This window comes from Staurois parvus, unplaced genomic scaffold, assembly GCF_062004578.1.
Source record: "Staurois parvus isolate SC_StPar_1 unplaced genomic scaffold, SC_StPar_1.0 ptg000415l, whole genome shotgun sequence".
Lineage (NCBI taxonomy): Eukaryota > Metazoa > Chordata > Amphibia > Anura > Ranidae > Staurois > Staurois parvus.
The window spans coordinates 5,093,781-5,116,313 of NW_028318211.1; the positions used below are offsets into that span (position 1 = coordinate 5,093,781).

At 41.6% G+C, this 22,533-nt stretch overlaps 1 protein-coding gene across 2 annotated transcripts; it reads right to left on the reverse strand.

The window, feature by feature from the left end:
- Window positions 1–389: 389 nt before the first annotated feature.
- SDR39U1 (short chain dehydrogenase/reductase family 39U member 1) lies at window positions 390–22,333 on the reverse strand. 2 transcript variants are annotated; one of them, XM_089687063.1, is made up of 7 exons: window positions 22,194–22,318; window positions 20,476–20,651; window positions 8,757–8,863; window positions 6,389–6,471; window positions 3,358–3,479; window positions 2,811–2,966; window positions 390–898 (listed from the first exon to the last, which is right to left on the reverse strand). In XM_089687063.1, exons 2-7 carry the CDS (start codon window positions 20,528–20,530, stop codon window positions 483–485), a joined length of 939 nt encoding a protein of 312 aa, XP_089543189.1. In that variant the 5' UTR covers window positions 20,531–20,651; window positions 22,194–22,318; the 3' UTR covers window positions 390–482. The 2 variants fall into 2 exon arrangements, with proteins under 2 accessions (XP_089543189.1, XP_089543190.1); XM_089687064.1 differs by lacking the exon at window positions 20,476–20,651 and having other exon boundaries at window positions 22,194–22,333.
- Window positions 22,334–22,533: the final 200 nt, after the last annotated feature.

A 22,533-nucleotide genomic window follows, 5' to 3' on the forward strand; every position in this document is an offset into this window, starting at 1 on the left:
GGTCAGTCCGGCCCTGAGTAGGAGGCACCCTCCCCCCCGCAATATCTCACTTTTTTCTTTTCTTTCTTTCAATTTATTTTATTCTTAGCTTATGTTTAGTGCACAGAGTACTTGGTTGCTGGCGCTCGATTACTATTACATTGCAGGATCACAGCTATATTCAGCTTATAGCAGGTGGATTTGCTTTTTATGTAATGATACTGTTCCCTATCACTCCATTGTCTGTTTATTATAATTTATTTTCTCCATGACAATGAAACTTCAATTTAATGTACTTTCCTTGACTATACTGCTACAAAGAGCTATGGACATGGTGTATGTTTTGAAAAACTTTCAATTAAAAGTTATTTTATTAAAGAAAGGAAAAAAAAAAGACCACTCTATATATGTACAGTACTGCTCTCTTTTTAATAAATATGTGATGAGAAGTCACAGTTCGATATTGCACAGTATGACTTTTAATCAACAAATTAAAATATTTTTCAGCTCAACAGTTCAGCAAGTGCAGAGTCAAGGTCTGGATACAGGAAGTTAAATCCACTTTGTAGAGTCCTCTCTGGGACAACTCTCTGCCCTTCGAGTAACATTGGAGCCCTGTCATTTCCCAGTAGCAGCTGCACAGCAAAGGCTGGCGTGAAGAACAACGCAGGACGTCCCAATGCCTTACTCAGGGCTCGAGTAAAATCAGCATTAGTATCAGAGGCGGAGGAGGGAGACACTGCATTCAGAACTCCACAAATACCTTCCTGCTCAATTGTGTGACATAACAATCTGCAAAGGTCATCAATGTGAATCCAAGGGAATGGCTGTCTTCCAGAACCCACAGTACCACCAAGACACAACCGGAAAGGCCACAGCATAGTGGGAAGGGCACCCCCATTGCGACCCAGCACAACACCTTGTGGGAAATAAAAATGAATAAGCATTACTCAACTAATCAACTGAAAACAGTCTCAGTCTGGCAGCTTTATACCAGTATAACCAGCAGCCAAACGAGACAGTGAACATTTTTCATCACAACTTGTGCTTAGAATCTCAGAGATTCCCAGGGCATGTAGATGAATGTAGGCTCGAAAGAACAGGGCCCTCGAACCCCTCGTGTAGTGTATTGTTACTGTCTTGTCTCATGTTATGTCCCCCTTGCTACTGTACAGCGCTGAGCAAACCCTTTGGCGCTATATAAATACTGTATAATAATAATAATAATAAAATAAAGAACAGCAGCCAGATAAATTGTGTGTGTTTTAAGAAAATGAATTACCACTTATTATTACCATGAACCAAACAAACCTGCAACCTGAGCCTCAAAAATAGTATTTAAAAAGGATGCATTGAGAGATTTTAAAAACTCATCATGATTTTTAAAAATGTGCTTATAATAAACAGCCAATAATGTGCTAAAATGATCATATGCAGGGGTACAGTGTCATCTACTGGTAACAAAGTGTACTGCACACCACATTTTGACTAGTGTACTTTTGTCTTATACAAGTCAGCACATTTTTAAAGTTTAACTTTTTTGCAAGCTCAAAAAAGCTCATAAAATAAGGAGTGCAGACCTGAGGTATGGTAGATTTGTTCACATCGGCTGTCACTGGAGATGCTGAGCATAATGTGCCTCATTAGATATATCCTGAGTTAATGTAGCCCAAGGACGTTCAGGCACTGGACAGTGCTTGGCCAGCTCAGTTAGAGCAAATGTAAACAAAGTCACCATGCTTGCCTGTTAGAAGCTACAGCTAGCACCATCTGCTCAGAGCTCTGCATTCTTATTTAGTGCAAGTGCGTTGGAGGACAAAGAAAAGAAAAATTTCTGTCCCACTTTATACACAGCATACAGAAAAACTGAAGCACTTTCCTTGCCCTGTACTATTTTAATTCCAATATGGGGAAATGACAGGAGACCTGACTAACCCCATGATGTTTACCAGTAAAAGTAGCAATTCTAAATTTGATTGCGAACAGACTAGACAGGTATGGATGACTAAAGTAATCTACATTATTTGGAAAATTAATAAATTGAAATCTTATTTAGCTTGTAGTCCTTCAGGATGTTTATTTTGCATTGTTATCACAAAATCTTTTTTTTTTGCTTTAATTTTGGATGGAGTGCAGTTAAAACCACTGCCAGACTTTTATTGTTATGTCCCTACTCTCTCTAGTAGAGGTTTTAACCATTCCCTACTCAAAACTTCAGATATACTTTTATTATTCCTTTCCGATAACCAAAGGTAATTTTAGAAAAGCTAAAAACAGGGCAGTTCACATTTAAAGTGGTTGTAAAGGCTCAAGGTTTTTGACCTTCATGTATTCTATGTATTAAGGTCAAAAACCTTCTGTGTGCAGCAGCCCCCACTAATACTCACCTAAGCTCCCTCTTGATCCAGTGGTGTGCACTGGAGTCTTGAGCCATTGGCTCCCGCTGCTATCAATAACAGCCAGTGAGCCAATGAGAAGAGAGAGGGAGCGGGCCAGAGCCACAGCTCTGTGTGTGAATGGATACATGGAGCATTGGCGGGGGAGTGTACATGCTCGGGTGCCCCATAGAAAGCTGATTGCTGTGGGGGCATCTGACAGGAGGGAGGGGCCAGCAGGGGACCCAAGAAGAGTCTACACACAAAACCACTGCACACAGAAGGGAAGTATGACATGCTTGTTATTTTTTTTTTTTTAATTAAGCCTTTAAAAGTACTTTAAGTACAAAATCCAGTATAACATAATTAGTTAAGTTACTTTACAGACAAAAATATGTTGGTTTTTTTTTAGCTACTTTTAACTGTGGTGTATTTTTGAAGCTTCTGTTTACATACCTGATCGCACTTTTGACAGCTGTGTAACAGATTTTCCATCAACTAGTGGCAGCTCTGCTACATCCTCCCAGTCCTTTACCAGACGGGACAGAAAGTCTGCATCTCCTCCAGAGCTATTCTCTGTATACTGTTGTGTCTGACTGGGAGGATAATATCCTGTTAACAAAGCACAAAAGATCAGATTTGGCAAGGCTTCTACAAGGCCTGATCACTGATTTCTACAACACTGAACCACTGAAGATAGCACCAGAATGCTGCCATTGTGTACTGCTTTTTTAGAGTTCACAAAGGAAGTAAATAGCTAAAGGACAGTCATAAAACTTGAACTCACAAATTGCCACACCAATATGGCACAACGTGAAGATACTCATCTTATGTTTGAAAAAGCAGAACACACAATGAACAAACTGTTAATGTGTCCTCCATGTTTCAGATGCACTGACCTAAGACAAAACACATGGCTATTGCATTTGACTGTATTGTGTTCATGGCCATGTGGTAAATGTATGTGTCTGATGGCTGAAAACAGAAACATATACTTATTTACCCACTCCAGTAACTAGCACCCAAGAACGAGGAGGGCTCTCTGATTGGGCAATAGCTTCACTGAGGGTACGCGTAGTCTCAATTCTACTGGCAATAACTTCCTTTTTAAACTGCTCTGTCCACCTAGCAGAAAGGAGAAAAATCATAAACTGGGGTGCATTCATCAACACGTTTTTTAAATGAATTTTCAGTACTAGAACAATACAGCTAAAATTAAATAATCACTGAGGCAGACACAAAGAACATTATTGTGTTTGCTGCTTTTTATGGTAAAGGTTTAAGACATACTAATAAAAATCCCACATGAATATAATATACAATATGTTCGCTGCTTTAACTGCAGATTGACATCCGGGCAGGATACTCCTCGTTGTGACTGGGCATAATATGACGTCCTGTCAAAACGAGCCAATCACACGGCCGCGGGGCCACGCAGCAGCGCGATCTGTCACCGGTTGTGTCCATGGGGCACAGCCGATGACATACTACTACGCTGGCCCGTTGCCAGTGTCATGTGACCAATCACAACAGATCACATGTCAGTTGTATACAATGGATGGCTTCCTGTCATGCCATCCATTGTATACAATTATGTAGTTAGCTGTGACTGGTCAAAGCAGTCACATGACACAGACAGGGCCATTCACAGCCCTTCTGTATCATGTGATCAGCTTTGCCCAATCACAGCTAAACACAACAAAAGACTGAATGAATCAGTTTAATTCAGTAACAGTGATTGCAAATATCAATGAAATACATTGGTATTAGCATTCATAATGTATTAAAAAAAAAAAAAAATCCTGATCACTTGCCCAGAGTAGGTCAATGTTACTATTGCTTTGGTCACAGTGTGTTGAAAAAAAAAATAGTAAAAAAAAGAAAAAATAATGTAATAAAAAATATAAAACATTATTGAAAAATGTGAAAAAAAATACAAATTAAATTATTATTATTATATTCACCAAATAAATGTAGCAGAATACATATTGACCTAAATTTATGAAGACATTTTATTTATTTGGCAAATTTTATAACAGAAACTAAGCAAAGTGCGTTTTTTTTCAAAAGTTTTTTTTTTGTTTTATTTAGTAAAAAATGAAAAACACAGTGGTGATGAAATACCACCAAAAGAAAGCTCTATTTGTGTGAAAAAATTATAAAAATTTCATATGGGTACAGTGTTGCATGACCGCGCAATTGTCATTCAAAGTGTGACAGCGCTGAAAGCGCTGCCCTCTGGGCAGGTAGGGGGTAAAAGTGCCCGGTATTCATGTGGTTAAAGAAGTGAAGAATTTTTCTAATAAAATATTTGCACAAACAAGTATATGTTTCAGCTGGTATGTTAAAGAGGAAATCCAGGTATGGATATTTTATACATAGTTAACCTTGGTCTGGCTTGGATCAATGTAACTGTGTTATACCATACCTGGCTGATGCCCCTGGAAGCTGGAAATTACAGAAGTAGACACTGCCACTCCAGTAACTTCCATTTGCTTCTGGGTCCCATGCTGAGCAGCTGGCCTGCTGCATTATGAAGATTTACCGCTAGGCAGGGGTGCAAAACATTCTCTGAATGACACCCTTACTGAGCAGCCAACCTCCTGTGTTCAGAATGCAGCAGGCCAGCCACCTAGCACAAGCCCCAGAAACAAAAGATCACTAGAGTAGTGGTGTCTACTTCAATGATTTCCAGCTTCCAGGGGGCATCTGCCAGGTATGGTATTTGCATAGATACATTTGTCGAAACTTGAGCAACTAAACTATGTAGAAGATATTCACACCCGAAATTCCTTTTTTTAATTTATAATGGCACTTAGAGTTGTACTTCTCCATGCAGTCTCTGAAAACATGCCAATGTTCTGAATATATTTCCTGTTTCCTGCAGCCTGGCCTGAGGTCTTCTGACTCTGGGCACATGTTGCTCCCAGGAGATGGGCTTTCCAATCAACTGAATACAGAGTATGTCTTAAAATAGTACCAGCTGTGAACAGCTTCTTCATAACACAGCAGAATGTAAAAATGGTTCTGGGATGCTCAAAATACGACTTATCTTCAGTAAAGGTTACCCATAATAAAATGATTGTTCAGGCACTGCAGGGAAAAATACAAATGCATAATTCACAGAGTGCTCATTTGCATTAAAGGAAAACTGAACTGAGAGAATATGGAGGATGCCATAACCAGCTTTTTGTTCTGATCAGTTCTGTGACGGCTTTTTCCATAAGGCACAATAAATACATTACTGTAAAGTGCAGCTTTAAAGTGGTTGTAAAGGCAGAAGGTTTTTTTAAACTTTAATACATTCTACGTATGAAGTTAAAAATCTTCTGTGATCAGCTTTTCCCCCTGCCCCCTAAATACTTACCTGAGCTGGATCTTGATCCAGTGCTTCTCTCTCCCTCCATCTCTATCTTCCCTCCCTCTCTCCCTCTCCCCTCCCTCTCTCTCTCTCTCCCCTCCATCCCTCCCTCTCCTCACTGGACATGGAGGCAGCAGTGGGAAGAATTGGCTCCTGCTGCTGTCAATCAAATCTAGTAAGAAGGGAGCGGGGCAAAAACCATACTGTGTGTCAATAGACACAATAGCACTTCTCAGCTCAGGATCCAGCCCACACTAGTGCATCCATAGCAAGTGGCTTGCTATAGGGGCACTTGGAAGGGAGAAGGAGCCAGGAGCCCTGGCGGGGGACCCCAGAAGAGGAGATTCAGGGCTGCTCTATGCAAAACCATTGCAAAGAGCAGGTAAGTCTGACATGTTTATTATTTTAGAAAAAAAAAAAATCTAAGCTTTAGAATCACTTTTAGTTTATGACAGCTTTGTAATGGAAGAAGATGGAGACATAAACAACTCATAAGAGATATGAATGGGTAATTCAAAAGCTAAAATATCAGTTTTTGGTAAAGATGGGTTAAGGTTCAAATTCTTGGATGCTAGTATTAAGGAAAAAAACAGGATTATCATCACACTAGCATGATATAACCATTTTACAACAGTAACAAAATGACATGCCATATTCATCGCACAACTCTTACCTTCTTAGGGGATTCAGGACATTCTCTCCAGCAAGGTTAACAACTGCGTCACATGGTGGCAGACCCTTTTTGGTGACATCTCCCTGTCAAACCACAACAAAACATACAAATAAGAATAAGCAAGCAAACGGCAATCTTTTCTATTACTTTGCAGTATGCCCATGTACCTAACCACACTCTTCTCCAAAACAGTTAAGCAGAGCTGACTGCTGACTGGGCATTAAAGGTGCAGCAGCACATTTATTCAACTTTTACCTTGCTTTACAATGCTCTCCCTGCTTTTGCATTTTACAAAGTAATAGAGCCCTTCTTGCTCAAGAATCTTGGCCTCCCCTCCAAGGAATCCAATGTGTAGGAGATGTACACAGAAAGCAAAACAAAAAAAGGCTGAAGAGTTGAAGTGCACTTACTGTATTTAACCACTTGCCCACCAGAGGATTTACCCCCCCCCCCCCCTTCCTGACCAGGCCATTTTACGACACTGCGTTACTTCAACTGACAATTGCGCGGTCATTCACCCTGGAATAGAGCTTTCTTTCGGTGGTATTTGATTCCCTGTGCGTTTTTTATTTTTTGCGCTATAAAAAAAAAAAAAAAGACCGAGAATTTTGAGAAAAAACAATGTTTTTTACTTTTTGCTATAAAATATGTCCAGTAAAAAAATTAAAAATTAAGGCCAAAATGTATTCTGCTACATGTCTTTGCTAAAAAATCCCAATATGTGTAAATTAATTGGTTTATGTGAACGTTTTAGTGTTTACAAATGGCAGTATATATACTGGGATTTTTTTTTTACTAGTAATGGCAGCGATCAGTAACTTATAGCGGGACTGCGGCGGGCAGTCTGACACTGGGGGGGAACTGACTTAGTGTCAATGACATTCCCAGTGACACCAATACAGTGATCAGTGCTAATAAAAAGCACTGACACTGTACTAACGGTACTGGACAGGAAGGCATTAACATCTGGGGTGATCAAAGGGTTAACTGTGTGATGTTTTATTGTAAGCTGTGTGTTTTCAACTGTAAGCACACTGCTTTGTATGGCTCTGCTATGCAGAGCCATACAAAGCAGTGTGCAGGAGCCAACAGAGAAAAGAACTGTATTGTTTACATACAGCTCTCTCCCCGTCGCTAATGCTCAGTGATCACCGGGTGCCAGTGAGTAATCACTGGCCGGGACCCGATGATTGACAACCAAGGCCACGAGTAGCGGCACAGGTAGGGCTCGCGCATGCCCCGTACCCAGAAATGCATAATCACGTAATACCTGATTTTGCGCACCCCTGCCGCCCTGTAGCAGTATATATGCATTTATCTACCCCTTGGCATCATGCATTTATATTCTCTAGTATCTGACCTCTTTTACCATCGACAGAGGTCTCTCCTGGTACAAGTCCATAATGACATTGGATCAATGTTTAGGGGTCAAAAGAGCTACAAACTTGTTTAGTGTGTTTTTAGATGTGACCAATGCTGTGATTTGTGACAATAAGTAAGTCATCCATTTCCCAAATGATTTACTGGGGATGATCTTCGCAGTCTTTAAAGTAGAACTATAGGCAAAAGTTGTTTTTTTCCCATTTTGGATAGTTATGAGGGAAGGTTAACACTTCTATCAGTTTTTTTTTTCTTGCCATCTGTACCCATGTAGGAGATTTTCCTTCATTTCCTGTCCCATAGCCAAATCAGGAAGTGGAAAAATCCCCGCAAATTAAGGGAATCCCTTGGGGATCCTCGGGTCACTAGAAGCAGTGTCCCTATTGGAAGATTTCCCCTCTATTACTTTTCTGGGGATAACTCAAAATGTGTGATTTTATTTTACTTTCACTTTCTTTGATAATGGTAAACAGGACAAAAAGAGAAGTTGAATCTCCCTAAAGGGAGCACCAACAGCAATAAAGACCGAATAGGTGTTCTAAATCCGCTCCACTCTACCCAAAACTTAAAAAAAAAAAGTTTGCCTTTAGTTATTCCAGAACTGAAAATAAATCATGGCAGTCTTCCTAATATGAAGTTGGAGACTTTGGTTTATGTTATTTATAGCAGCTTTCCAAGAATGTTTCAAGACAGAGACAGGCCTCCAAATAAAACATCTTGACAGTAGTGTGTCACACCCACGAAGCATTATAGTGACACTGCCCTACATAAAACCTCACATACTACTTTCCCAGGAGCACTGACAACTTCTGTATTCACTTTAATAGAAGAGACCAATATTGTTCTTACTCCTGATTATCAAAACTGTGCAAGAAGCATATTATGAATGCAGATAACACAATTAGAAAGAGCCAATACATTAACCATGTCATGATTTTCAAGAAAAAAAAAACAAAACACTGTAGAATTCGGTCATAAAATCTCTCACCCATGTAATCTTCTGTTCTCCAGGTTTTCGGGAAATAATGGTAACTTTATGACCTCTCTTCCTTAATAACTGCGACAGTGACTGGCCAACAAACCCACTGCCACCTCCTATGTAGACATAAGGCAAATCATCAGAAAAATATCAGGAATCAAACCATCTGTGACATTGAAAATCATTGATTAATCATTGAAAAACAGCCCAAAAGAATATGAGATAGTAGCTACTGTAACTAGTTACATCTGAACTTCAGGATAAGCAAATACTGTCTAAAGCAGCATGGGAATTTTACTTGAAGCTTGGTGTGCTTTGTGTATTTCTTCCAGATCTGTACAGTAATCCAGTATGAAACTTTGTCTCTGAGCAGGAGCTTCCTGTAATAAAGACCAGTCACTAGCTAATCTCTCCTTGTGCAGGGTGACTAGTCTTGGCTCCACCTCTTCTTGTAGATTTCTGCAGGCAGTGTGTAGTGGGTGGGCTTGTTGAGCCCCTCCCACAGCTCTGCACAGGCTATGTACAGCACAGTGACGATGTCATTGCTACATTTATATGGCAATATCTGGGTTTCCAAAGGCATCTGGTGAATACAAAATGGATTCATTGTGGCTATTAAGGAATATACACTATAATGCCAAAAGGAATGGGAGACCCCTCCAAAACATTGGATTCAGGTGTTCCAATCACCTCCATGGTCACAGATAAATAAAATCAAGCACCTAGGCATGCAGACTGCTTTTACAAACATTTGTGAAAGAATGGGTCGCTCTCAGGAGCTCAGTGAATCAAGCGTGGTACTGTGATAGGTTGTCACCTGTGCAATAAGTCCATCCGTGAAATTTCCTTGCAAATAAATGTACCACTGTCAACTGTTAGTGGTGTTATAACAAAGTGGACGCAACTGGGAACAACAGCAACTCAGCTATGAAGTAGTAGGCCATGTAAAATGACAGAGCGGGGTCAGCGCATGCTGAAGCACACAGTGCGCAGAAGTCGTCAACTATCTGCAGAGTCAATAGCTAACGACCTCCAGACTTCGTGTGGCCTTCAGATTAGCACAACAGTGTGTAGAGAGCTTCATTGAATGGATTTCCATGGCCAAGCAGCTGCATCCAAGCCTTACATCACCAAGTGCAATGCAAAGCATCGGATGCAGTGGTGTAAAGCACGCCGCCACTGGACTCTAGAGCAGTGGAGACGTGTTCTCTGGAGTGACGAATCACACTTCTCTGTATGGTAATCTGATGGATGTGTCTGGGTTTGGCAGTTGCCAGAAGAACGGTACTTGCCTGACTGCACTGTGACAAGTGTAACATTTGGTAGAGGGGGAATATGGTGTGGGGTTGTTTTCCAGGGGTTGGGCTTGACCCCTTAGTTCCAGTGAAGGGAACTCTTAAGGTGTCAGCATACCAAGACATTTTGGATAATTCATGCTCCCAACTTTGTGGGAACAGTTTGGGGATGGTCCCTTCCTGTTCCAACATGACTGCGCACCAGTACACAAAGCAAGGTCCATAAAGACATGGATGAGCGAGTTTGGGGTGGAGGAACTTGATTGACTTGCAGAGTCCTGACCTCAACCCGATAGAACACCTTTGGGATGAATTAGAGACTACGAGCCAAGATGTCATCCAACATCAGTGCCTGATCTCACAAATGCGCTTCTGGAAGAATGGTCAAACATTCCCATAGACACCCTCCTAAACCTTGTGGACAGCCTTCCCAGAAGAGTTGAAGCTGTTATAGCTGCAAAGGGTGGGCCAACTTAATATTGAACCCTATGGACTAAGGCTGGGATGCCATTAAAGTTCATGTTCATATAAAGGCAGGTGTCCCAATACTTGTGGCAATATAGTGTATCTAATGAAAGCTGTTGTTTCCCGCGTACAGCTTCCTGTGGCCCTAAAATCAAATGTCTCATTCCCACCTACCCTTCCAAACACTGCTGCAATACAGAGTAATCCCCATCTGAAGTTTCTTTTGGAACCAACCTTTCCCATCATAATAAGGTCCTGTGTCTCAGGCAGTCCCCTATGTCACTACAGTAATACAGAGACTGACACTTTCAGAAGAATTTTCTGCCAGTTGAATTGTAGCAACACTCAGCGGCTCAAAGCTAAGCATTTCTTTGCAGAAACTTTTTTTTAACCACTTGCCTACAGGGCACTTATACCCCCTTCCTGCCCAGGCCAATTTCCAGCTTTCAGCGCTGTCACACTTTGAATGACAATTGCACGATCATGCAACACTCTACTCATATGATATTTTTATCATTTTTTTGAGACAGATAGAACTTTCTTTTGGTGGTATTTAATCACTTCTGGGTTTTTTATTTTTTGCTAAACAAACCAAAAACAACTGAAACTTTTGAAAAAAAAAAGTTTCTTAGTTTTTGTTATAAAAGTTTGAAAATAAGTGATTTTTCTCCTTCACTGATGTGAACCTAGTGAGGCTGCAGTGATGGGTACTGATGAGAAGGCACTGGTAGGTGGCACTGATGGGCATTGTCAGGCATCACTGATGGGCACTGAAAGGCAACACTCATATATGGCACTGATTGGCGGTACTGATAGGCGACACTGACTGGCACTGATAGGCAGCACTGATTGGCAGCACCGGTAGCACTGAAAGGCAGCTCAGATGGGCACTGATATGTGGCATTGATGTCCGAGGGACACAGCGCACCACTGATCGCCATGCTGCGCGCCCCCCGGAGCCGCGCACACGCAGGCACAGTTAGGGTGGGAAGACATCATATGATGTCCTCCGAGAACGAGAGAACCGCCTTGCGCCCATCATTACCTTATATGGTGGGCGGGAGGCAATTAAAGAAAGTTGAAAATGACAGAGTTCCTTTACACTATCCACAGACATGAGACAACAGCTGGCCAATTTGATCGCTTAAAGCGCCATTAAACTCAAATCCAAAAATGCAATATATTGGAGCTTACCAATCATTAGATGTGGTGGCTGCATTAGTTTGTTTTATTTTTAGGATTTTGCCCTGTGTTTTCACCTGGTGCACTGGCTATTAACACACCTCCTGTAGAAGACTGCCACCAATGATGAAGGAACACAGGGGCACCTTTGGATAGCAGCATTGTCAGTTTGAAGGGAGGGGAGTGTTAGATGTACTAGCAGATTTGTACACACTAACAAATGTATTTAAAAAAGGTTTTACGTAAATAAATAAAAGCTGATCATTGTAAGCACCCGTCAGTGGTAAATGATTTGTCTACCCCCTTTACCTGACATTTTTGCTGACTAGCTTGATCTGGTAAGTCCTTGTTCATGCACTCTAAGGCCCATATACTGTGAATGCACACAGGTAAGTGGCATCGGACGCAGACTGTGAGATTTATTTACTAAAGCTGGAGAGTTCAAAATCAGGCTCACTTCTGCGTAGAAACCAGTCAGCTTTCATGTGTTTTTGCCAAAGCTTAACTGAACAAGCTGATTAGTTTCTATGCAGAAGTAAGCCTGATTTTGTACTCTCCGGTTTCAGTAAATTAGTCCTTGGGCGTGTTTGCTGCTCCTCACCTGCCACAGTGACTGTATGCATGCAGCATCTATCTGCTAATAGACTTAAATAGACTGCCTGGATGCAGCATCTGGAGTCTACGCATGCTGCAAAAATTGCCCATTCACAGTATACGGGCTTCAGCGCCCATGTGAAGGAAGGTAAAAAGTAAAAAATAAAAGACTGAAAACCTAAAAAAGAAAACTAATGCAGCCATCATATCTAAGAATTGGTAAGCTGCAATGCAATAAAGGTTTGCTTCTAGGTTTAATGTTACTCAGTGGTGTGGGAGTTTTTTAAACTTCTTATCGAAGGGACTAAATCCCAATCTACTTGTCCCTCATGACAATCTTTTTAAGGATTTACCCCCCTTCCTGACCAGGCCATTTTTTGTGTTAAGGCACTGTGTTACTTTAACTGACAATTGCGCGGTCATGCAACGCTGCACCCAAATTAAATTTACATGCTTTTTACCAATAATAGAGCTTTCTTTCAGTGGTATTTGATCGCCTCTGTGCCTTTTTTATTTTTTGCGCTATTAAAAAAAAGAAAAAAGACCGACAATTTTGAGAGAAAAAAAACAGTATTCTGGACTTTTTGCTATTAAACATGTCCAGTAAAAAAAAAAAAATGTAAAAATCAAATTTTGTCATAAATTTAGGGCAAAATGTATTCTGCGACACGTCTTTGCTAAAAAAAAAACAAAAAAAACCCAATACGTATAAATTAATTGATTTACGTAAAAGTTACAGTGTTTACAAATGGTGGTATAGATACACTGGGATTTTAATTTTTTTTTACTAGTAATGGCAGCGATCAGCGACTTATAGCGGGACTGCGGTGGGCATTCTGACATTGTGGGGAACTGACTTGGTGTCACTGACATCCCCAGTGACACTAATACAGTGATCAGTGCTAATAAAAAGCACTGACACTGTACTAATGGCACTGGGCAGGAAGGGGTTAACATGTGGGGCGATCAAAGGGTTAACTGTGTGCGTTTTACTGTGGGGCTGTGTGTTTGTGCTTTACTGTAAGCACACTGCTTTGCATAGCCATGCAAATCAGTGTGCAGGAGCAGACAGGGGAGATAACTGTTTTCTTTACAAACAGTTCTCCCCCCTGGTTGGAGATGCTCAGCAATCACCGGGCGCCAGCAAGTAATCACTGGCCAGGACCTGGTGATTAACAACCTTGGCTGCGAATGGCGGTGCGGGTAGGGGTCCCCTACCCGGAAATGCGAAATCACGTATATATACACACGTGATTTTGCGCACCCGTGCAGCTCTGTAGCACTATTTCTGCTATAGGGCAGACGGGAAGCGGATAAAGAAGCTTCCTGTTAGTTCTTATTTACACTTGTGTTTGAGGGACATTAAAAATGTACGACTGAGCTACACTCTCTCTGCTTCTTGCCTCATGGGGCCCTCTGGTGAACTTATGGGGCCCTGGAAAATATAATTAATGTTACAACGGGGCCAGCTGTACTTCCCTATTGGCAGTCCTGGCTGTGGCACAAGTTTGCCTAGTGGTAGCTCCAGTCCTGCTCAGTACTAGCACCTGCAGAGCAGCCAAATCAAGCTCCAGTGTCCGTTCCATTAGGAATGTTTACACCTGGCCATTTTGGGATTGTGACAGAATCGCTGCAATTCTGCCCCCGAATTCTCAAAATGCACAGCAATCGCAAAACAAAGGTTTAAGTGTCATTTTCAATTTCAATTTAAATGTGGTGCGGTTTTGCTGCAATTGTTGCACAATTTATTGTGCGGCATGTGCGGCAAATTTTATCGCATGAAGCTTGTTGCCCAAAAAAGGAGCAGGAGCTTCGTTTGGGTGACAAGCTTCAGGCAACGTGATTTGATGCATGGAAAGTAATGGCACCTGAACCTGCATTTTGCAATACCAATACCCTCAGGTAGGTGTGAATGGAGCCACCCAGATTCACACATTAGCATTTTTCAAAGGCACAGATTTGCATGACAGGCTGAATATTTTGTTCCTATTGATGTGTTTCACAGAGATGCAATCCACACACGTTGCGTTTTGAGTGCCATTATGAAAAGGATCCTGTGCAAGTGCATTCCAGACTTGCAAGTGATAGAGTAGAGTGGCATGCGTTGATAAGTGTTCACATAGGATTGCTATTGACAGGAAGTTTTGCATCAAAGTCTATGGGAGGCATTTTTGCATCGAGGTCTATGGGAAACAATTTGGCATTGAATGTAAAACGTAAAGGAATGCTGCTGTGCTTATGAATAAAAAACATAATGTGAAATACCGGAGTAATGCAGCAGTCCTAACTGTGAACTTATAAACACAAAACAAATAATAAATACCATGTGCACCGCGCATAAGTTGTATAAACAATAAAAAACTGATGACACTCAAAAATAATCAATAATCATATGTCATAATAAACATCTAATTAAACTGTTTGTATTACATATGCAGTCCCAATATGTGAAAATAGGGTGTAAGCATGCTAAGTTTTTGATTGTGAACTCCGTAATAAACTGACAAGTGCTCCACTGTGTTCAGACCGGTGCCCCACATGGATTTGCACTCACCGTCTTCCCTTGACCACCTATCTCTAGGATGGTCACTAGCGCTTTTATTGGGACTGTCCCAATGTACACTGTGATGTTGGTGTCTGATGTTCTTCCACAGCATTGCTAATAGTAACCAATATATCCTTCCATGGATTAACTAGCGCTGTGGATGGTAACCAGTAATCCTTCTCAGATGCTAAATTTATCCCAGAAATTCCCCTCTCAAAAAAAGTGCCTATGACTTGGCACGGAGTGTATTCAGCTTTGTTGCTTGTGAATGGAATCAAAGATGGCCGCTGCGTTCCAGTGTGCGTTCCAAAGGGCGGAATTGACGTCAGAGTTGCGTCATCCAACCTCAACGCGTTTCAACCAATAGATTGTCATCAGGAAGTGCTGTCATCAGGAAGGCAGTTCCTGATGACGATCTATTGGTCGAAACACGTTGAGGTTTGATGACACAACGTCCGCCGACGTCACTTCCGCTCTTTGGAATGAGATGGCCATCTTTGATTCCATTCACTAGCAACAAAGCTGAATACGCTCAGTTAATCAAAATTATATGCTGCAGCGCTAAAACAACATATATACAATCAATAACTTATAAAGCAAACGTAGTGCTGAGATCCTTCAGGGATCTAAAATATAGTGCCATGTGGTGTATAATGTGAAACAATCAACTTGGTCCTAAAAAAGGACCCAATATATGGCGAGATAAAAAATACTTCCCAATCCCACAAAAACGGGATGATAATCATACACCAAGTGTATAAACGGTGAATCCAAAATACGGGATAATCATATATCAAAGTGACAAGTGCTTGAAATGAAAAACACATAAAATATTCACAGGTAGGTACCGTTTTGGACACTCCTCATTCTGGATCCCAAAAACCGTGTAGGACTTCAAGTTATTACAGACTTTCCTGCCCCGCACAAAGCTCTTCCAGAATGAGGAGTGTCCAAAACGGTACCTTTTTCCTCACCTGCACTGATCACTACATAGCAGGATGTAGCTACATGTGAGTAAGTTGGCTGTATCGAGGTCACCTACCTACCTACCCAGGGGAAAGGATACCTTTTATGCTGTCTGTGGCGCCAGTGAGGGAAGAGTCTTTGGAGGTCGGATAGCAAGGAGATATTACCCGTAAAGGATCCAGGTGTGATCCAAAAGGCGTATTGGTCCATTGGGTCGTATTATGGAGGTGAGGGGGCATTTTAGCCATTGAAGGATCTGTTTGGTGTGCACATACACTGCACCATTTGCATGACCAGGAATAGCGAAGCACCTTATCTGCAAATTTTTTTCACTTCATTGGACGTTTACTTATATGATTGATTTTTCACTATTTTTATCTGATTCACATGTGAATATTTTATGTGTTTTTCATTTCAAGCACTTGTCACTTAGATATATGATTATCCCGCATTTGGGATTCACCGTTTATACACTTGGTGTATGATTATCATCCCGTTTTTGTGGGATTGGGAAGTTTGTTTTATCTCACCATACAGTGGGGCAAAAAAGTATTTAGCCACCAATTGTGCAAGTTCTCCCACATAAAAAGATGAGAGAGGCCTGTAATTGGCATCATAGGTAGACCTCAACTATGAGAGACAAAATGAGAAGAAAAATCCAGACAATCACATTGGCTGATTTGGAAAGAATTTATTTGCAAATTATGGTGGAAAATAAGTATTTGGTCACCTATAAACAAGCAAGATTTCTGGCTCTCACAGACCTGTACCTTCTTCTTTAAGAGGCTCCTCTGTCCTGCACTCATTACCTGTATCAATGGCACCTGTTTGAACTTGTTATCAGTATAAAAGACACCTGTCCACAATTTCAAACAGTCACACTCCAAACTCCACTATGGTGAAGACCAAAGAGCTGTCGAAGGACACCAGAAACAAAATTGTAGACCTGCACCAGGCTGGGAAGACTGAATCTGCAATAGGCAAGCAGCTTGGTGTGAACAAATCAACTGTGGGAGCAATAATTAGAAAATGGAAGACATACAAGACCACTGATAATCTCCCTCAATCTGGGGCTCCAAGCAAGATCTCACCCCGTGGGGTCAAAATGATCACAAGAATGGTTAGCAAAAATCCCAGGACCACACGGGGGGACCTAGTAAATGACCTGCAGAATGCTGGGACCAACGTAACAAAGGCTACCATCAGTAACACACTACGCCGCCAGGGACTCAGATCCTGCAGTGCCAGACGTGTCCCCCTGCTTAAGCCAGTACATGTCCGGGCCTGTCTGAAGTTTGCTAGAGAGCATTTGGATGATCCAGAAGAGGATTGGGAGAATGTCATATGGTCAGATGAAACCAAAATAGAACTGTTTGGTAGAAACACAACTCGTTGTGTTTGGAGGAGAGAGAATGCTGAGTTGCATCCAAAGAACACCATACCTACTGTGAAGCATGGGGGTGGCAACATCATGCTTTGGGGCTGTTTCTCCGCAAAGGGACCAGGACGACTGATCCATGTACAGGACAGAATGAATGGGGCCATGTATCATGAGATTCTGAGTGCAAACCTCCTTCCATCAGCAAGGGCATTGAAGATGAAACGTGGCTGGGTCTTCCAACATGACAATGATCCCAAACATACCGCCCGGGCAATGAAGGAGTGGCTTCGTAAGAAGCATTTTAAGGTCCTGGAGTGGCCTAGCCAGTCTCCAGATCTCAACCCCATAGAAAACCTTTGGAGGGAGTTGAAAGTCCGTGTTGCCCAGCGACAGCCCCAAAACATCACTGCTCTAGAGGAGATCTGCATGGAGGAATGGGCCAACATACCAGCAACAGTGTGTGCCAACCTTGTGAAGACTGACAGGAAACGTTTGACCTCTGTCATTGCCAACAAAGGATATATAACAAAGTATTGAGATGAACTTTTGATATTGACCAAATACTTATTTTCCACCATAATTTGCAAATAAATTCTTTCCAAATCAGCCAATGTGATTGTCTGTATTTTGTTTTCTCATTTTGTCTCTCATAGTTGAGGTCTACCTATGATGCCAATTACAGGCCTCTCTCATCTTTTTAAGTGGGAGAACTTGCACAATTGGTGGCTGACTAAATACTTTTTTGCCCCACTGTATATTGGGTCCGTTTTTAGAACCAAGTTGATTGTTTCACAATATACACCATATGGCACTATATTTTAGATCCCTGAAGGATCTTAGCACTACTATGTTTGCTTTATAATTTATTGATTGTATACATGTTGTTTTAGTGCTGCACCATATAATTTTGATTATCTGGCATATACACCTATAGGTATAGGATTAAGGTGCTAGCAGCTTTATCATTGTTTACAGGTCCATATATATAAGTGCAGGGGGAACATTGATTCCAATTTGAATACACTCCGTGCCAAGTAATAGGTTCTTTTTTTGAGAGGAGGATTTCTGGGATAAATTTAGCATCTGAGAAGGATTACTGGTTACCATCCACAATGCTATTTAATCCATGGGAGGATATATTGGTTACTATTAGCAATGCTGTGGAAGAACATCAGACACCAACATCACAGTGTACATTGGGACAGTCCCAATAAAAGCGCTAGTGACCATCCTAGAGATAGGTGGTCAAGGGATGACGGTGAGTGCAAATCCATGTGGGGCACCGGTCTGAACACAGTGGAGCACTTGTCAGTTTAATATGGAGTTCTCAATCAAGAATTCAACATGCTTGCACCGTATTTTCACATATTGGGACTGCATATCTAATACAACCAGTTTAATTTTTTTTTTATTACAGGTACTTATATAGCGCCATCAATTTAAACAGCGCTTTACATACATATTGTACATTCACATCAGTCCCTGACCCTCAAGGGGTGTACATACACATACTAGGGCCAATTTAGAAAGGAGCCAATTAACCTACCAGCATGTCTTTGGAGTGTGGGAGGAAACCGGATTACCCAGAGGAAACCCACGCAGGCACAGGGAGACCATGCAAACTCCAGGCAGGTGGTGCAGTGGTTGGGATAATTAGATGTTTATTGTTTATTAAGTATGATTGATTACTTTTTAGTGTAAATTTTTTATTGTTTACACAACTTATGCGCAGTCCACCTGGTATTTATTAATTTGGCATTGAAGTATATGGGATGCGATTTGACACTGAAGCCTATGGGACACGATTTGGCACTGAAGCCTATGGGACACGATTTGGCATTGAAGCCTATGGGACGCTGTAGCAATCATGCACACAGGGATGGATGCGAACCTCCATTTTGCTAACGGATCTTCCATCTTGTATCATGTCTACTCCCAAATAAGGCTTCCTCCTCCAATTTCCCCCCTCCCTCAGGAATGTGGTCTGTGTTCAAAAGGCAACAGGCCCCAGTGGGAGAGCTCCAGGGCTATAAAATTCCAGCTGAGCTGGTCTGTTAAATTCTCAATCTGGGATATCGTAAAGCCATAAACCAAGTCCTTCACTGAGCTCAAAGACATTCCAGATAAACAGTAAACCAGACATCACATTCAACATCCATTTTCCTCTATGATTACATATCTTGGATTATGAAAGACTTACACAAACATGGAGCACATATTCGGATGGCTCACTTTAATACAAATAGTTTGATACATTATATTTCCTAGCTGAGATCAACAGGAGAGCAGAAAATAATATCTCCTTAACCATCCCAGCAGGTATGTCATATTTCATATGTAGCCGTTCAGCAATCGATTCTGCATATTAATCTACCCGTGGGTGGAATGTTACATGTACCTAGAAAAAGTTATTGACCAATGTATAATTTCTGAGGGCTTTGGTCAGAGCCTCAGCTCCTCGCCTACAACTTCCTCCCAAAATGAGGCGATTGTTTCTCTGCTTCAGGGAGACACCCTGCTGAGTTCCTAGAAAAAGCTAAGTTACGTTGAGGAGTTGAAGATTCTCCCTTTTAACATCGGAACTAACTTTGGGAGATAAGGCATCCTTTTGACTCTGAAACCTGATCTGCTTAACCCAAGGCTGGCGGCAAGTACTTTATCCCTCTAAACTTCTCTCTCTCTCCCCCCTACATCTTTGTCTGTAAATATTTTTTATTGCACCCTTTTGACCTTTTAGTAATAAATCTTACTTTCTGAAAGTGTTGAACTGTTTCTAAAGCTCTTTAATGCAAACTAAGAACCCCTGCCTCTGTGTGTGTGTTTTATACTTCGGTATATCACAGCCTACGGTGACAGTGGTATACCGACGCTTATGCAAACATCCTAGTGGTATTGCTGATATTGCCGAGTTTCCTCTTTCTCTGTACAAAAAGGAGGTGGTGGCAGTGTGAAGGGTTAATTGCGTAATTAACCTGACCCAGTAACAATTGCTCTCAGGCTGCAAGTACACAGATTGTGGTCCATTAGCTGGAAAATCTTTGTGAAGGGTGCAGCTGGGCATGGCATTGTTACGTCCGTGACAGCGCGGTTTTAGATTGGCTAGTCCTTCGGTCACGAGTTTGGTTAGAAGGGCTGGGGTCTGACGCCGCGATTGTCACAGACGCGATTTGGCATTGCAGCCTATGGGACGTGATTTGGCATTGAAGTCTATGGGACGCAATTTGGCATGGAAGTCTATGGGACGCAATTTGGCATGGAAGGTAATTGCCCACAGTACAACTAAATGTAAAGAAAACCCACCTGCCCAGCACCTGGAACTGAATTTCCCCGATGTCAGGTGATCGGATTTGTGCATCCCTGTGGCCTGGTTCACACTGGATGCAGTTTTTAAATCACGTTACTTCACATGAAGTAGCACCATTTTAAAGCTGCCGATCAGTGCAATTTCATCTGTGGCTGGTCTGACATCTCTGCAACTTCAAGCACAAATTTCAAAGCAAGTCGTACATGAAATCACCAAAAATAGTGCAGGAACTATTTTTTTAAATTGCTCTACTTCAAACTGCACTGATTAAGATAGTGCCATAAAAATAAATTAGGTTCTGCTTCAGGGGCAATTTTTAAATCAAGTCACACCTGAAGTCGCATTGGTGTTAACCAGGGCTAAGATGAAAACATCGAGTCATTGTCCTAAGAATCTGCTATGTAATATATTGCAGCTTATCAATCATTAGATGTGTTGGATGCATTAGTTTTCTTTTTTAGGCTTTTTCCTTCTGTTTTCACCTGGCCAGTAATACATCTCCTGTAGTAGAGTGCCCCCACTCTGAATGAAGGCACACAGGAGGCACAGCAGCATTATCAGTCTGGGGGGAGGAAAGTGTTAGATGTACTAACAGATTTAAATACACTAAAAAATTTAAGCCAAACCCCAAAGCACATTTTATAGTCAGTTATAGCTGTATTTTACCTTTTATGATAAAGACAGAGCTTTTTTTTTCTGCGGGCACTTTGGGGAATGCAGTTCCGGCACCTTCAGCTTTGAATGTATTTATTGGCAAGGGGTGCTGAAGTGTGCTATTGATGCTGGCTGCTGGGGGATCTATTGTCACTGGAAAGAATCCATTTTTGCATGGTGATCTATTGTTGCTGAGGGAGGGGTCAATTGTTGCTGGAAATCATCTACTGCTGAGGGAGGGGTCAGTTGCTGCTGGAAACGATCTACTGCTGAGGGTGGGGTCAATTGCTGCTGGAAGGGATCTACTGCTGAGGGAGGGGTCAATAGTTGCTGGCTGCTGGAGAGTCTGTTGATGCAAATTTCTGTGAGATCTGTTTTTGCTGCTGGGGGTATATTGTTGCTGGATGGTATTTTGCTGTGGTCCATTGTTGCTGGGAAAATCTATTGTTGCGGGAGGGGGGCGCTACTGCTGCTAGCTGTGGGGGGGGGTCTACTTTACTGCTTAACTAATTCCATAGCACCACAAAAAGATACTTGCCTCTGTATTCTCTTACAGCAGCAATAGTGGGAGGGGGTAGAACCAAGAGACAGTGCTCGGAGGTGCGTAGACAAGAAGCAACTTAGAAGGGGGGAGTTCATTTACCTATTTTCTGGGGAAAAAAAGCCATGGATAAAGGTTTACATGAATAAAAAAATGCTGATCATTGTAGGCACTCCTGCCATGGTTTGTCTAATCCAAATGATACATTCTCCTGGAGAGCTTTTGAAAAACAGACTTGCTGGCTGGATAACCAGATAAAAATTCAAGAAAGGACTAAAAAAAGAAAACTAATGCAGCCGTTACATCTAAGAATTAGTAAGCTGCAGTATAATAAATGATCGCTTTTGGATTTGATACCAATTTTAAAAAAGTCTCACATTTTACTACATTCCATGTTCCTATAAGAGGAAAAAGTCTGAAATGAAACTTCTCTACAAGTACAGTTAACAAAACAAGTAGTAACAGTAGCTCCAGTCTGTGACTGGTAAGTCAGTGATCACATGACCCTCAGCACCTCACCAATAAGAACCCTCATGGTCTTCATAAGACTACACGGACAATCTCCTCACACGTCCTGTCAAGCGTCCCATCCAGTTCTACTATGGCTACAAGAGCTCCTGTACTTCCCTGTCTCTGACCATCAGCCATGTTCTTGTGTGTTAGCTGAATGCAATACAGAGCACTTTTGGTCTCTAAAAACATGGCCGCCACTGTACAAAACACCAGACAACTCAGACCCTATGTTATCACAGTTATATAAGGAGTGGGAAAAACGATAGAGCGTGCAAAGAACGTTGTATAACGATTAAACTGTGTGTGAGCGCGACCTCATGTGTTCACTTATGTGTATTGCTTTCTT